This window comes from Onychomys torridus, chromosome 9 (genome assembly GCF_903995425.1).
Source record: "Onychomys torridus chromosome 9, mOncTor1.1, whole genome shotgun sequence".
Lineage (NCBI taxonomy): Eukaryota > Metazoa > Chordata > Mammalia > Rodentia > Cricetidae > Onychomys > Onychomys torridus.
This window is the reverse complement of record NC_050451.1, coordinates 23,033,337-23,051,283: the sequence shown is the minus strand read 5'-3', so window position 1 is coordinate 23,051,283 and position 17,947 is coordinate 23,033,337. Positions and strand designations below refer to the sequence as shown.

Below are 17,947 nucleotides of genomic sequence, written 5' to 3'. Positions count from 1 at the left end.
CTCATACCTCAAGAAGGTGGCTGTCCACCAAGGTGAGAGGGAGGACCTCCTGAAGGCCTCTGGCAGGAACACATACTCCATTGAATCCCCATAAGCGCAAACCTCATCATGCTTTGACTCAGTTTAAACTGTACTGGGAGTCCTCTTAGAGGGAGAGTGGAGTTAATCTCCTGATGGTATAAGTGAAGATACAGTGGGAGTAGCTGAAGAAGCCTATGGGATTGTTAGCACCACATTCCTTAATGGCTGCATTAACAGCTGCTTCCAGGCGTGTCCCAGCTCCCTCCACACAGTTCTCTGGAGTCCCTTGGGGTTTTGCTTAATTCATTTCTGCACTTCTGGGCCTTGTACTTTGCAGGTAAGTGATCTCTCACTGAGCTGCATCCCTTTCCCATTCTGTTTTTGTCTCTAGAAGTGAATGGACACATGTCTCCAATTGGCAAAGAAACACTTACCCGGAGTGCTTCATGTTCTGAGGCTTATCCATTCGGACTGCAAGTTTGATTTTGAGGTCTTGATCGGGGCAGTTTTTGGAGACTGTCATTTTGTGCCACTCAGATTGTTTGGGGCTGTTTGGGGTTGGGTGGAGGATAACCTGTAAGGGGAAAAGCACACGTGTTTTTGTCAGAAAACAGAAGCAGCACACAGTCATGGATTTCAGGATTTGACACACTGCTGTGAAGACATGTGACCACTGCCCAGGCCCCACTGCTGAGACTCCTCTATTAACTGTGCTTGGCTCGGGTCAGTCATGGCTATGGATAAAACATTCTCTCGATCCCTTCTTTCTCTCACTGGCTAAGTTTCTAGGAGCAAGGAGGGTGACTTTGTGAGCCTGCTTTGGTTTTTCTAAGATGCAGAAGTAGGGGAATAACCTGAGAGAGAGGACACTGCTCATCTCCCATCAATCATGGCAGCTGCTCAAGAAGCAATGTACATTCGTGATAGACATCTCTGGGGCTTTTCTTTTCCATTTTCTAGAACTGTCACCATTATAAGAAAAGAGACATTTCAGAGCCTGTGTGGGGAAGACAGAAGGGCAGGAAATGAGAGATTGGGATGGGAAGGACCTATGTAGGGTTCCACATGGGTCATAGTTGGTGGCACCTGCACTGGGATCCTCCTCACTGTGCTTTGGGTGGAGGAGCCCAAAGTGCCTTCTGCCCTGGAAGATGCCACCTGGCAGCATGTCAGACACACTTTATTGGGCTGGGCTGCTCGAATCTTTGGGGTTTGGAGGGTAGAGGCATAGCTGGGAGGCCACCCAGGGCTCATCACACTCCACTGCTGGAGAGTGCTTTGGTCAATTAGACTGGTAATGATGCACTAGAATGTTATGTTCTATGTGCTGCTTTTATATTAATGTACACTCAAAAACATAAGCCCTATCTAAAAAGAAATGACTGTACTTGATTCTCTGGCTCTGCTGTTCCATATGCATATGTTTGGCCAGCCAAAGATTTAAGAGATTTGGGAAGAAAATAATTGTCTGCACTGAACACACACAGAGTTTTTTCCTTGTGTTCATTCCCTAACCAGCAGAGAATAAAAGCATTTACACAACATTTACATTTTTCTTCATGATGTATATAATAATTGTGATAGATGAGGAGTCAACAGGTGATTTAACAAATAATGAGAAGATGTGTCAATGCAGCACCCATGTATGCAGGGACAGAGCACTTGTGATTTTGGATTTTCAGGGCCTCGGGAGCAGTCCCCAAGGGTGCTGAGTCATGGTGGCACCTTGCTAGTTGTGGTGGTACTAAGCTATCTTTAGCGACAAGGGCCATTCTGGTGAGTTTCTGTCACCTCATGCCTGGCACTCTGACAGCTTGTTCTGTCTGTGACATTTACCTGACTTTTACCTCAAGTTACAGCACTGAACAGGCTAGAGATGGCCTTAGCATTTCCTTGCTATTTGCCAGGACTCAGCATGCAAGCTAGAACTGAGACACGTCCTTGGTTCCAGGGAATCTTTTAAAACATTTTAAAAATCACATTTATTTATTACTTATTTATGTTAGTGTATGAATGTGTGACTATATGTTCCACAGTGTGAGTGTGTGTGTGTGTGTGTGTGTGTGTGTGTGTGTGTGTGTTTATGTGTGTGTATGCAAATGCACATAGGCCAGAGAGAAAAATTGCAGAAGTCAGTTCTCTCCTCCCACCACATGGGTTCTGAGGGTTGAACTCAGGTTGTCAGGCATTGTGGTAAGTGCTTCTATCTGCTAAGCCACCTCACTGGTCTCCACAGTGGATTTTAACAAGTTTGCCTAACTGCATCTTTGCCCCTTTTTTTGGAGACAAAAGGAAATGAGCTGTCCATCCTATCATAGCTGATGATGTGCTCTGAGTTAGTCTAACAGGAGAGGGGGCCAGGAGGGGCCCAGGGCCAGGAGGATATGTTGCCAAGCAGCAGAGGGAGGGCTGGTAAGAGCATGAGGGCCAGGCCAGGGGCATAAAGTCCTTGGCTTCCTTGAGCTCCTGCTTGCCTGGTAGTCAGTGCAGGAGAGGTCTCTGTACATCAGAAGTTCATGAACAGCACTCCACCAGACGGACCCTGGCTGCTGTTCCTGGTGGCGATATGGTATCCATTCAGAATGCAAATGGCCACAGCTCATTACTCTGCAAAGCCTTCTCCAGGGCTCCCTGGCGGTCATTCTCAGGTAAGGCCTATGCAGGGTGGAGGAAGAGACAGAGTCCTGGCACTTCTGTCTCTATCAGCAGCCTTCCACGCTCAAGGTGGACTGGAGTCCCCTTCCTGTGTGTCAGCACTTGGAAGCATGAGGGCCCTTCTGGATGTGTGGGGGCCACAGGCAGACCTGTCATCTCATCTGGGCATTCCAGGCTGCTGAGTGAGCACTCTGTTGTCTTGGACAAGGCCCACATGTGCCGTGCTTTGATGTGGGGATATGAACTGGCTGCCACAACCCACCCTATAGGAAGCTGATCCCAGCAATCAGAGCTCCTCTTCCTGCTATGGGCACATCCCCTGAGACTGCCAAACCCTGTTTTTTTTTTTTTTTTTTTTTTTTTTTAATTAACTAGGCTGATCTTTGGTCTGAGCCTGCTTGCATTTTCCAGGAAAGGCAACCTCACTTCACAGAGGGTCCACCCCTTGCTGTGTGCTTTTTTCCCCAGGACTCAGGCAGAACACTTCCCACACTGCACTGTAACTTCTGGCTTTTATGTCTGTGCTCTGTAAGTGTTGGATACATTTGCTAACTCTGCCATGCTAGCGAGGGTGTGGGGACAGGCACATTCACACTGTTTGTATATGTAAAAACTGGCATATAGACAATCTGGCAGTCAATGTCAAAATTCAAAATTTGATCAGCAAAATAGTTTTTAGGAAATTTTATCTTACAGCTATATAAGCACATGCAAAGAAATATACTTAAGGCAACTCAGTAAAGCATTGTTTATACTACCAGAGATGAAATACTCTAAATACTCATCACTAGAAGACCTATCATATCAAACCTACACACACAATTGAATAATACTATACACCTATGCAAAAGGAGACAGGTTACTATGGCCTATACTAGACTAATTTTCAAACTGATAGATTAATCAATGTATATATACATATAGAGTTTGTGCCTGTTTTATTAAAAGAATAACATATACTCATATATAATCATACATACCATAATCTCTATGAAACTTTTGTTCACTTAAGGAGGATTCATTTGGTTAAAAATGTGGGAAAGTAAGTAAATCACTCCCACATAGACAGTCTGGAAGGCTGGAGCTGGGAGTGAGGGTGCTCCTGGGTGGTATAGACCTCTCCCTACCCTCAAGGAATTTTTTTAAGAGTACATTAAAAAAGATTTGTTTATTTTTAAAATTTTATGTGTATGAGACCTAGCAGGATGGAATAAACTAAAGATGGCCGAAGGGATGAAGCTAACCCCGGGGCTCTGCTCAGCTGGGCAGAACTAGCTCGCCACATAGATCTGTGTGGTGTGCAGAGTGGCTGCACTTGAAAAACATGGTGCTGTCTGCACCTCAGATTCGGTGGAGAGTTCCTGAAGCGTGAAGGAAGAAGAGGCTAGTGTCCAGTCACGAAGAAGTGAGTCCCTGGATGGACAGCAACAATCTCATGGCCTCCGCTCACCACCTTGTTTATTTCTCCACGGGGGCAATGTAGTGTGAAGATGATTGGTGAGCTGCCAGCACTCCTGACAAGTCATTGCATCCCTCTGGGGGACACTTGTCAAATCCCAGAAGGGCTGAGCATAATACCATCCCCAGTACAGCCTCGCTGTGGATGGAATTGGGTGGCTGGACTCTCTGTGCCTCTGGCTCTGGACAAGTTTCTCACACTCCTGGAAAATGGTTTGTCTCATCTCTACCAGGAAATTGGAACACTGGTTTAACCTAAGCAGAATAACCACATGAAAATGGTGAGTGCTTGGGAGATAAGAATGTCTACTCTTTCCTACCTTGCCTTCTCCCCAGCTTATGATTTCCTGGGGACCTGGGTCTTGCAAAGTGCATTTGCGGACCCAGTTGACACGACCATTTGAGGTCTCTGAGATTCTCCAGGAAGCTGGCAGGGTGCTTGGGCAGGAGGGCATCTTCTGACACAGTCACTGCAAATAGGTGAACTATTTGGTAGGCTAGGTGGCTGAGAGAGTGTGCGCACCCATGTAGGCCCTGCTGGAGAGGGCAGGGCAGCCCGTGTTGTGAAGAAAATGGACTCACAAATTGTAGAATGCTCAGTGTATCCATCAAGGAAAGAAGCTATGTAAAAGGGGTAGTCCCTTTTCTCTCAACCCAGCAAAGGTGAGGAAAGCATGCTTTAGCCAGAAGATAACCATGAAATGTTTCGTGTGGATTTATTCCAGGCGTTTTAGGTGTAATAGTGTCAATTCAAAATCAACAGACCAGATTTCTAACTCCCATTCTTCACAATGTAGTGATCTCTCTCATGCTTGGCAACACGGAATGTGAATTTTTCAGGGCATAAGCCCATCACAGAGGAAATTAATTAAAATGAGATCATTCGAGTAAACTTTAGTAGAAAAATATATAGACTCACTGAAGCAAATTAAGCAACTGACTAGTCTAAGGTCTGAAGACACTGATGATGTTTGGATCTGAGGTACAAAGGAGAGCTATGGCTCTCAGGGATGTGGCACCATGCTTAAGGGGAGTTTCTGCTATTTCGAAGATATTTTGATCACAGTATCCCTGGGTCTGGTCTCTGCTGGCCCTGAATGGCTGGGGCAGGATGGTCAGCACTGGATAAGGAGGGAGAATCCTTCTGGACAGGAGTATCCTGCAGCCTACCTGACTTTCTATTGTCCCCCTGATATTGGCAGACATAAAAACCTGTTTGCAGTCAACTTCATCTACATCTAACTATGTGTGACATCTCAGAGCATGGCACTGTGGACATGTTTCCAGGGCAGTCAAGGGTGCTTTACTTAGAGTTGTTTAACAGCTCAGCCAGCTGGTTCACTGACACGCTGGATTGTGTGCCTGCCACCCAGAGCACCTCCAACAGGTGGGTCTCGAACCTGTCATTTCCACAGTGTTCTCCACCTGGGAGTAAGCAGAACACTTCAAGTATTTATATTCTGAATGTTCCCATTAAAGCATTAGTCATTTCTCTTTTATCTCATTATGTTGATTTTAATGTTGCCAGGAGGTTGGGCAGTTAAATACAATGGATTTCACATTAGGCTAGTCAGAGGCTGTACATATCTTTGCTATACATAGCTCTCCAGTCTGATGGTATGGAGTCTCCCCAGTCTGTCTACTGAAGCACATTTTTGTGTGGTTCAGAGAGGTTGAGAGACTGGCTCGAGGTCTCACAGCTAACACAGCATAGTCCAGGCTGTGGCCCCTCAGCACTTGCACTATGGCTTCCTCATGCTCTCAGGGCAAGAGAGGCACCTCAGACAGCCACTCCATGTTCTGTCACATGCCTCTTGCTATAGGGAGACTCACCCGTCCGAGCTCCTTGTCTTCCAAGGCCAGGACACCAGTGCTTTCTGTGAATAGCTTTACTTTAACAGCTGGCAGCGCATGGGTTGTGGAGAAGTCACCTTGGGTACCCCAGCTGTGGAGAGAATGTCAGATTCAGTGTAGATAGGTACACCGTGGCAACAGGTCACTCTTCCCTCTCCCCAAGAAGAGCAAATGCAGGGTTAACCCAAGGCAGCATTGACTGTCACATCTGGTCCCAGTCCCCCAAAGCTGCCGGAGTGACAGAAAACGTTGACAACTTGGGAGGTGAATATGAGGCAGATGCTCGGAAGCTGCCATGGGCCTTCCCAGAGTGCCTTGCAGTTAGTGCCAGAGGAAGAGAGTTTCCCTTGCCGCTCTTTTCTCTGCAAACAGTAGCACACATTCACCAGTCTTTTGTCTCGGCTAACACCTGTCCTTACTTCAGCAGCCACAGGGCATGGGTGGAGCTGCTCTCAAGAATAAGTGGAAAACAGAGAGGAGCTCTGGCACCAAGAAGGTCTGTAAGAAGGAAGGCCAGGAGTGAGGGCTTGTCCTTCCCCACTCAGTCTCTGCCCCAGAAGAGAGTCTAGATTCACCCAGTGTGGGGTGGAGCCAGGGCTTGGCTCACACCGTGGAGCAGCTGTTCAGATGTGGTTTCTTTATTCACCTGTCATCTCGCTCCAAGTCCCTGCCTCCATCCATTATGTAGCTGCAAATAGAGTAGCTTGTGGACCTGCCACCATGTGTACTGAGCCTGCTCTACCCTTCCACGTCACGCCGGGCACTGCTCCAAGGTACAGCCCTGACCCCTCTCTGTGCCCTCCCTTTCATCAGCTCCCTTCAGGGGCCTCTTGCCTCTGCTACCTCTATACTGCCTGGCAGCTGCACAGTTCTCTGGGTGGGGGGTGATGTTTCTCTCTATTTTCACTGCCTTTTTAGGGATGGCCTAAACATTACCTTCAGAGAGAACATGTCCTCTGACCTCACAGTCTAAGCTGGGACCAGGTACAAACCTATCTTCAGTACAGCATCTCATTCTGCATCCAACCACCAGTGAATTGTGGGAAACCGACCTACTCATGATTGCTGACTTGAGAGTTTTCTTACATCCTCTTAACTCCATGAGCACAGGACTCCCTTCATTTATATTGCACCCCTTACAACTTCGCATAGTGCTTCATACATGGAAGGCATGGGATACATATTTTTGAATGAATAAATAATATCAAATATATGTTCTTTTGCAGGGGCAGGAAATAGTACAGACAACAGCTTTTATCTACAGATTGTTTTTGCATTATGTAACCAATTTCCCATACTGTCAGGCATTTGTTAAAATCTGGTTTTAATGACTACAGTTTTACATTGTATAAGTACATTGTAGTTTATGTAACTATTGTCTGTCACAGCAACTGAATTGGATATAAGATACTTAAAGAATTTACCTTGATTAATATTTTCCTTGGGATAGAGACCTAGATGAGAGATGTTTCCACATCAGGAAACACTTTTATCATTTATGTACACAGTGGTGAACATATTCAAAGTCTCCTTGGGTACTTCATGTAAAGAGAGAGGCCACCCTACATCTGTTGTTGAGTATAAACCAAGCATGTCATTCTTACCTTGCACAGGGGATTGCTTCTTGGCTTTTCTCTGGCTTATTTTGTCATTATCATTTTATGAGCATTCTTGAAAAAGATATTTTTTTGTTTCCTGTGTTTGAGTGCTTTGCACAGATGTATGCATATATACTGCCTATGTGCTTAAGTTGTACATAAGCCAGAAGAGGGGATGAGATCTTCTGGAACTGAGTTAAGTGTGGCTATGAGCTGCCATGTGAGTTTTGGGAAATAAACCTGGGTCATCTGCAAGAGCAGCAAGTGTTCTGAAAGGATGAGCGACATCTTCAGCCCTCGTGGGTATTTCTTTGACTCTTAGTGGGCTTCACATTTTACTCTGTGCTTATTGGCTGCTTTTATTTCTCCTTTCATAAAATTGTAGAAACATGACTGTTAGTCTCAATGTTGTACTTCACGAAGCAAATTCCATGAAACTAAGAGGAACAGACTTTAGAAGGAGTGGGCAGGGGATCACCAGAGTAATGGAAAGGAAGGACCGGAAGCCACTGGGGAGCCACAACAGACACAAAAGCATCAGGGAGTGGAGACCAAGTGGGTGTGAGACAGAACACAGAGAAATGTGCTTTAATGAAACAGTAAAGCCATACACATACAACCAGGAACTTCCAGCTGTGTTTACCAGCACCTTCATCTGAGATGGGAAGATCTGTCCTAGCAAAGATGCCATGACAAAGTCTTCAACCAGAACATTACTGCTTAAATCCTGGCTGAGTTACATACAAACTGTAGGGTTTGAGGTGAGCCAACTAACATCCCCAGTATATCAAGTCCCTTGAATGTAAAGTGAGTTCACCTCTCACTAATTGTAATTATAGTAGCTGAAGACTTGGGACATGATGAGACCCCAATAAATCCTGACTGTTTTTCCATTCCCAAAGTAAGAAACTGTGTAGTAATAGTAGTACGTCCCTAAAATGTGCCATCCACCCAACACACACTTATTAAGCACCTCCTGCATCCTGGCTCCTCCAGTTCCAACAAATAACTAGGAAAACATTCATCCCAGTTGACATTTCCCAGGTGAGAAAAGTCCATCCCTTTACAAGGTCCTAGGTCCCTTCATTGCCACCTGATTGGAACGCTACCCGCACTGCTGGGCCCAGCTTGTCCAGCTTGTCCTGCAGAGAGAGTTCTTGGCTTACTTAGCAGAGACTAACTCTGTTTGCACTGACCACTGCTGCTGCCCGAGGAAGCTCTTCCCAAAGGCCTGCTCTCCTCCTCCCCTTTTTCCTGGTTCCTCCTCCTCTTCTCAGCCTTTTTTTGGACTGGGGATTGAACTAGGGTCTCACCCATGCTGGGAAAGTATTCCATCACTGAACTGGAGCCAAAATCCTCCCTTTACTTTTTATTTTGACACAGGTTTTCTCACTGATTTGCTCTGGCTGACAATGAATTCATTTGTAGCTCACTAAGGCCTTTAGCCTGGGGAAGTCTTTCCTGCTTCAGCCTTCCTAGGAGCCTGTACCACCTGGGGCAGCTGGGCCTGGGCTGCTTAGTAGAAACCAACTCAGTTTGCCTGGGCTCCTGCTGCTACTCAAGGATGCCTTGTTCACAGATCTGTAAAATGATTCAGACTGAGGCACAGCATGGTGCTTATGAGACCCAGAAACTGGATAACTGGATGCAACTCAAGCCATTGGAGGTGACCACCTTCCTTCGGGGAGTTTTGGCTCACATCAAGTCATCAGGTCACAGCTGAACCCAAATTTATCTCTCAGACTTCAAAATAGTAACCTGGTCCATGGAAACAGGCCAAAAAAGAGATTCTATCCTAAATGAAGACTAGCTATATGATCTTCAGGGCAAAGTCACACAGACAGACAGAAAAGACACACACACACACACACACACACACACACACACACACACACCCCATTAAAACATTTAAATTGGTGTGAAAACATCAAGGATTTTTCTTTTCCTTAGCACTTCCTCCACTCCATTGACTTGGGGACTTCATTCCACATGCACCGTCACAGACAAAATCACCAAGAATCTGCAAGACCTTCACAGGAGAACACTAAAGCAACCCAAGGCCCTTCCTGAGCCAGAGGCCTCTGCAGGCATTCTGCCCCAGGCCTCTAAAGCCAGCATGGAGTGACTCTCCCTTGGGCTGAGGAGCCTGGCTGGAGGATGGCTCTTCAGTATGGGCTGTCCTGTGTTGTTGACAGGAAACTCCTGTGCTGCCTGAAGGATTGGATTCAGTGAAGGCTACTGCCAGCTCCCTCCTACCAAAAAGGCTTAATTCTCAGACCTTCCTACACCTCTACTCTGAGGAGATATAAAAGTTATGAAAATGTCCACTATTTGTCTTTTTCCAGCTCAGGCAAGAACTGGCTCCTTATCATAACTGGTGTCTGGACATTTCTGTGCTAGCCACATATTATCTTTTTAAAATCGTGTCAACTATTCTGTGAAATGTCTACACTTACAAACCCACAGTTACAGATGAGGAACTGAGGCACAGGGATTTGGTAATCAGGGGAAGTAAATGACAATCTAACTCCACCACTTATCCCTTCCTTCCTTCATTCCACCACATACACTCTTGAGTGAGTTAATCAATCATCCCTGCAACTCCAGGGAAACTCTATTTTGAGACTGCTGGGATTCTGAGTCACCTTGAGCTCTAACTTTGGATTTATTTCCTATGTTTAATGTGTTTTCTACAATGCCACATCTGACATACATACAAATTAGCCAGTGGAGATGCATCAGAAACTTTGGTATTTCAGTGGGCCATGCATCAATAAGCAAATCTATTTCTCTTTGCTGTGTTTTCTCTGCCCTTTTCTCCTGCTGTGCGTCGACTATGGCTGCAAAGATGAAAACCTCCTTTAACAGCTTCCCAGGATGGAAACACAAGTGCACTTTGATTTGAAAAGACCAGGGGCTGATGAGATTTATCTCAAGCCAAGGTTGGGAAGGTTAACTGACTGACTTTGCTCCGCACACAGGGCAGATAAAATCCGATGGGTGAGCTGTGATTCTATCACCAATGGCACTGTAGTTACCCTGTTCAGCTAGCTTACAAAACACTAACAGAGCCCCCAATTACAGAGGGCTTATGTTTACTCTGACCCTCCGCTCAGAGCTTTGTATGGCTCATGTCATTTAAGCCTTCTGACAGCTCTGTGAAGAACACCCAGTTGCACCATAATTTCATAAATGGAGAAAGTCAGGTTGGAGGAGGTTAAGTAACTGGACCAGGACCTCAGCGCATCACCAACAGGGGACCCAAAGTCTGAGTTTCTGATCTCAAAACCCCAGTACTGGACCAGAGTCCTCTATCTCTCAGGAACTTCTGATGCAGCAATGTCCCACATCTGCCTTTCTTGTTTGAGGATGAGCAACATTTTCAGCAAATCCTACTTCCTGTACCAAGAACAGTGGCTGATACACAGTAAATCCTTAATTATTAGCCAGAAAGGGAGGGGTGACAGGATGTGAACCATCATGTCATAGGATTGGGGGGGCTGTGGAAATGAGACAGGAGGTAACCATGACTGTGACAGCCTCTTGTACCTGGGCCTTGATCTCCTTTAGGAGACAGTAGTGTTTTGGAGCACAGTGACTCTGAATGCCTGTGATGTCTGGCAGCATGTAGAGCATAGCATTAGATGGCTCTCTGGGAAGCCAGGCATGGATGTTGGCAGGTCAGACAATGGTTGGCTCTCAAAGTTAAGGGCTGGAAGGAATGTGGATGCCAGTAACAACAAGGTTAGGAAGTGCCACAGGTTACACCTACAGTTGTACCTCCAAATGTGATTGCATGTGTGGTGGGGCACCTGTATCTGTCCAGTGTAAGAAGGCACAGAGAGTAACTTGGAGAACACCAAGTTGATTAATGCCTAATCACCACAGCTAGGGACTGTGCTGAGTTAGTCCTCCAGTGGGGATGTCATCTGTAAGTATCCACCACAAGCAAATCACCATGTCAGGTGCTTCTAGGTCCAGCATCAGTAGGACATCTCCCATGCTGCTAGGTCCAGCATCAATCAGTAGGATATGGTCCAGCATCAGTCAGATATGGTCCAGCATCAGTAGGACATGGTCCAGCCTCCCTAAGACATCCCCCATGCTGCTATACCCAGCATCAGTGAGTAGGATATTCCCCATGTGTGCCACTTTCTCCTGAGGGGGGCCCATATGTCAAAGTGACAGCACTAAAGAGTGTGAGACATGGTTTCCTTCTATAAATTAGGAATGGGACCGAGCCTACAGGTACAAACAAAGACAATGAGATTCCATCTTACATCAGAGGTGAGAACCAGCAAAGAGCAGCCATTGAGGAAGAGGGGTGGAGTACTCCTGTGTACTGTTGCTTGGAATGTAAGGTGGTATAGCCCTACAGAAACCAGCATCGAGCTTCCTCCTAACAAACACTGCATGATCCAGTGCGGCACACTGGGGTGGACACCTGAACAACCCTAAGTCCTCACTGCAGAGATTTTCACAACCCATGTTTACTGTACTGTTTAGAGTAGCCAAGATGTGGGTGGCATCAGCCTACATGACCCATTAACACAATAAAGAAAATACGTGTACACACAGTAGGATTCTTGTCAGCCACAAGGAAGAATGAAATTATGTCACTTAGGGGAAAATGGTTAGAACTGAGATTATCATGTAAAGTTTTCTCTCATATTCATAATACATGTGTGTGTATGTGAGTGTGTATGTGTGTGTATATATGTGTGTGAATGTGTGTATGTGTGTGTGATGTATGTGTGGTGTGTATGTGTGTGAGCATGTGTATATGTGTGAGTGTGCGTGTATATGTGTGTTGTGTGTGTATGGTGTATGTGTGAGTATGTGTGGTGTGTGTGTGAATGTGTGGTGTGTGAGTGTGTGTGTGTGGCATGTGGTGTGTGTGTGTGTGGTGTGTGAGTGTGTGATATGTGTGGTGTGTGTGAGTGTATGATGTGTGTGGTGTATGTGTGTGTGAGTGTGTGATATGTGTGAGTGTGTGATATGTGTGGTGTGTGCATGTGTGTGTGTGGTGTGTGTGAGTGTATGATGTATGTGGTGTGTGGTGTGTGTATATGTGTGTGTGTGTGTGTATGTGTGTGTGTGTGTGTGCCAGCCATTAGTGCATTGATTTGTATATGTGATAAATTAAAATTCAAACAAAGAGCAGTACTGGCCCCAGAAGGTTAGTGGAGGGTTTACAGGAGATGATGATGGCACATTTAAGTCAGTAGTGGGCACACAGAAGGCACCAAGCCTTCACTTCCAGGAACTAGGCCAAGGGTTGATAGCCCTGACCTGTGGGCCACATCCAGCTGCCCACTTGCTTATGTGTCGCTCATGAGCCCAGAATGGTTTTTACATTTTCAAGAAGTCTTGTGTGCATGCATATGTGTATGTTGTGTGCACGTGTGTGTGTGTGTGTGTGTGTGTGTGTGTGTGTGTGTGTGTGCATGCCTGTGTATGTATGTGTGGAGGCTAGGGGAAGAAGAAGAGTGTCCTATTCCATCACTTTCTACCTCGTTCCCTTGAGACAGCCTCTTACTAAATCAGCTAGATGTTTTTCTGCTAGGCTGGCAAGCCAGCAAGTTCCAGCTATCTTCCCATCTCTATCCCCTTCTCACATTGCTGGAGTTTATTACAGGTACGTGGGGTTGGAGGGTATGCTCAGCATTTTACCTGGACCCAAATTCCGGTCCTCATGCTTACCCAGCAGGTGGTCTTCCCCACTGAACCATCTTCCTAAACTCAAGTCTCAGTTTTCCCATTTGTAAATGATTGAAAGAAATGAATTAAGATTAATATTTTGCGATACACAGGGCTGCATTGAAATTAAAGTCTGAAGCATAATGACAGTTTTATCAGCATGTGCCTATGCTCATTCACTAAGGTTGTCTGAGGCTGTTGCCGCACTGCAGTACCAGCCTTAAGTACACAGCCCGCAAGCCTAAAGTATGTGCTCCTTGGTCCCTTACAGAAAAGCCAAGACCTGTCATCAGTGGCAGAATTGCCCGCTCATCAATGGAACCATGTTTATCCTCATTAGTACCTTAAAGGTGCGCTCCTAGAACACCTGCAAGATCAACTCTAGATGCACACTTGCCAGAACAGCTCAGCCCATGTGAGAAAGTCTGCTGTCCTGCATTCCTCAGGGAGCTCTTTGCAGCACTCCTAGGGTCCCGGAAACTCAGGCTACTGGACTCAATGCACCTCAGACATGTGGTGCCCCAAGGCTTCTCTGAGATCTGTGAACCTGCTGACTCACTTGGTCACACTACATTATTACTAATATCTAGTAAGAAGCACGAGTAAGAGCAGACAATTCATATTCCAGGGGCAGGGGTGACTCTAAAATCACAGCACATTATTTCTGCAAATGTGCTGCAAGGGGCCACTGCTTTGAAAACGGACACTTTGATCTAGGGAGAAAGTGAGTGCAGGGCGGGAGAGCTCCCGGCAAAGCAACCTCATACTGTGTGTTTGCTGAGAGCATCTGCTCCATCTCAGCCACATCTCTGTTTACTATTTAAAGCTTCTTATTTGCAGAAGCCTCTTTGGACCATATGTTATCAACAAATGTTGCTAATCAAATACACACAGTAATTTTCATTAGAATTTTCCCCCCACGAACAACAACAACAAAAAACCACATTTGCCATAAAGGGAATATACCTCCCCAAATGACAGCAAACATCCACCAAGAACCTCTGATAACAATAATATTTATGAACACATATGTAAACCAAGAACACACCCATGTCGGGCATATAAAGACCCTTGGGGAGCTGGATTTTCTGCAGGTTGGGGTGGGGTGATGTCATTAGTTGCCATGGTGATGCTCAGCATAAGGCCATAATTCATGCCACAGAGATTGGATTTGCATTTATTCAAGGTGTATGGCTCATGTGAGCTGGGTGTTAAATCAGTGCAGCTCATAAAATTAACTGGGCTTTAACAAGAGAGGAGTGTCATTTTGAGGAATGAAAGTGCCCTGATCCTGTTGCTAAGAGGGAATGTTAATAATTGCTTGGAGGCAACTGCATTAAACTCTTTTGGCCCGCCTTTCAGCTGACTGTGTGATAACTTACTCCAAGTGAATCAATTGTGCCATCACAGTGTGTCTCATGCAGACTAATTGATAGGCTGTGATCTGGGGCCTTTGGAGTACTAGGAAAGCTAGGCTACCTCTTAATCTACATAGAGGAGGCAAGAGTTCTGCAGACCAGGATGCTGGGAGCAGAGCTGGGTTCGTCTCCCTGGCATTTCCCTTGCAGGGTCTCTTCTCTCAGAACCTGAGACCCACCATGTGCAAGCATCTTGGCTGCTCACTTCTGTTTTCTGGGACTTCCCTGGCTTGGTCAGACTGCCAGCCACCCACACATCATCCTTGTTTCATCCTGCAGACCTTCTATGTTCAGTGTAAGTCTGCTCACCGCTAGAAGAAGAAAACAGGCCGGGAGGTTGGGAGTGCTGGGGGTGGGGGTGACAGTGGAGCCCTCCACAGGTGAATCCCAGGGCTAGTACTCAGCAGCAGGCGCTACTTCTGGAGTCATTTCTCTTGGTCTCTTTGGGCTAGACTGAAAAGTGGCAAGGGCAAGGTGGCTGTTTGCTTTCTTTATCTCAGAATTCCCAGCCCCTAGCACAGTTCCTCCAGAGAAGGCAAGTGGGGACACAGTCGCTAGCTGTAAATCCCCTACATGTGTAAATATGTGGGTAAGATTCAGGAAGAGTGGACTCTAACAGTGCTTGACAGCCCATTGAAATCCTTTGGCATGGTTGATGGAGTAAGAAAATAAAGAAGATCCTAAGGGCAGAGGCCAAGCCCACCCTTTTCATTGTGGTATGTGCCCAATGCAGAGGGATCACTGAATTAACACCCATTGGACCAAGGCTGCAGGAAATAGTACACAGAACACTGCAAATACAAGAGACCCTGCTAATATTGTGACTCTAGCTGGTTGTTTACTATACAATAAAAAGGGCACTGCTACTTTTGTTCAAAAAACAAGTGCCTGGGTATTTGATTTCTAGAGTTTCTTTTGTTTCCTTTTTAACTAAAGTTTCTGTCTCTGCTATAGTTACGTAGCTCCTCTTACATACTATCAACTCTTCTCCATGGTGGAGGTTTGCCTTACAATAGGTTACATTCCAAAAAAAAAAAAAAAAAAAAAAAAAAAAAACAAAAACCGCTTTTGAAGCTGAAACGAATGTAAAATGAAAACACATTGAATATGTCAACTAGTGAAAGCCACAGCTGGGCAACATACTATAGGTTCTTGGCGGCTTTTCCTCAAAGCAAGGGACTTCCTGGGCTACAGCACTCATCAGTCCCCCCAGTGCCTTGGACAAGGATTACATAACGCGTTCATAGCCCAGGCCCCAGTGAACCGGCCCCAGCTGAGGTGTTACTTCTGCATGCATGCTGAATACTTGCTTCCACACCACCACCTAGTTGAAAACTGAGCCAGTGCACACTTAACTTAGGGACTTTAGAATTTAGAGCATGGGAACTAGAGTTAGGAATTCCTGGTCTGGTATTCCAACTTTCCTGCCCTGAGTTTGGTTCTAGTGTTTACCCTGTCTCTTTATAAAAATGTTTAAAAAAATTTGTCTCTTAGTACACCTTGTAATCCCTCCTGGAAGCAAATTTTGGTTAATGGACTGAGGACAAGGAACGCAGACCCTGGCCAGGCCCAAGGTACTTTCTGTCCCTAGCTGCCGCCCCTTCCCCCCAAACAGCCCTCTGAAGCTGCCTGTTTGAATCTCCCGGTCAGGGTCAGTGGCTTGCCCTAAAGCTGCCTCTCTGTGCCAGCTCTGAGAGGAGATGCTGCCTCCTTTGCTCAGTGCTTTCTCTTGTGAGGCTGAGAAGGATGCTTGAGCTCATCACGTGCTACACTGGAAACCAGAAGGCCAACAGCCTGGAAATTATGAGATTGTCTCCAGCAGTGAGAACCTGTATTGAATTTGAACTCCCTGAATGTGAACTCACAGCAAAGAATTTAGGTAGTCAACAGAAAATCTAAATTGTGAAGGTTGGAGCAAAGAACAGGTTAGTATGGGAAAGAATGGCCTCAGTCTAAATCACCAAAAGTGTCTGTGCCATTGGCACTGAGGGCATCATCCTGCCAGTCTAGGGAATTCCTGCCTTACCATTACTAAGCTGGCTTTCTCTAATCATCTGCTTGCTGTAAGTCCTTACAAAAAATTGATGTGTTCCCCGAGCAGCAGAGGCCAAGGGGACAGAAGGTGTCATTCTTTCCTCTGGGTGACTCAGTCACATCTGCATGCATTCCCAACACTGACTGTCTTCCTAGGATGAGCTAGTTATCTTGACAGCAGCCTGGGATTCTTAGAAATAACTGAGATTCCCGAGTGGCCACTCCGTCCTTTGAACAAGAATCTGCCTTAGGACTCCCTGCAGCATCCAGAAGACTCAAGACAACACAAAGCCCATTTCAGCATCAAGTTAGGCCAAAGTCTCCAGATGGCCTGGGCTCCTGGGAATTCCAAGTGCACCACAGGCCCTTGGCCAGCCAGGTTTACCTATAGCAAAGCAGAAAAGGCAGTGAAGAGAGACAGAGCCCCCAAACATCTTCAGCTCAGCCCTTGTGTACAAATGAGGTGTATCGGGAGAAGTGCATGGCCAGAAGGTCCTATTTCTGTAATGAAACAGACAAGTTCATTAACCTTAACCCATTGTTTTCACATTTGAGAAATGGAGACATTAACATCATCTTTCTTGGCTTCCCTATCTGCTAGTCCTACAGCTACATGAGAGAAATGCTCAGTACATATGTAAATGATCATGCACACAAGTATAAACAAAAGTTCATGGTTACAGGTGGTTATCCATATCTAGGGAATACAGGACCAAGAGTGCAATGTCTGGAATCTGGCATCCTGGGTCCACACTCAGTGGTCTCATTCTCTTGCACTGTCCACCTTCCTTCCCTGTTGTATGAATGACTTTCCTTCACTGTGACAAAATGCCTGAATCACAGAACTCAAATAAAAAGAAGATTTATTTTGGCTCATGGTATCAGGGGGTCACACTATGACTATTTTATTCTGTGCACTTGGACAGGACAGCATGGTAGCAGGAATGTGTGGCAAAGGAGCTTTTCACTTCATGGAAAACAGAAAAGATGGGAGTGAAGGAGGGGAGAAGAGGAAGGGGAAGGGGAGGTAGGTAGAAGGAGGGAGGGAGAGATGAAGAGAGAGAGGGGGGAGAACATGAACCCAAAGACCTACGTCCTCCAGACAGGACCTGTTTACCAAAGTTTCTAGAACTTGTCAACACAAAACCACCAGCTGGAAAGAAGCATTTAGCACACAGCTTGTAGGGTATTTCATATTTATGCTATAAC

At 45.9% G+C, this 17,947-nt stretch overlaps 1 protein-coding gene across 21 annotated transcripts in view; it reads right to left on the bottom strand.

Moving 5' to 3' along the window:
- Window positions 1-17,947, bottom strand: part of Cadps (calcium dependent secretion activator) — a 457,300-nt gene that overhangs the window by 180,129 nt on the left and 259,224 nt on the right. For all 21 annotated transcript variants that reach the window (XM_036199656.1, XM_036199648.1, XM_036199650.1 and 18 more), the window contains 2 exons: window positions 5,968-6,079; window positions 456-595 (listed from right to left, as the gene is read on the bottom strand). In XM_036199656.1, the coding sequence (XP_036055549.1) occupies window positions 456-595; window positions 5,968-6,079 (252 nt within the window). The remainder of the gene's footprint in view (window positions 1-455; window positions 596-5,967; window positions 6,080-17,947) is intronic.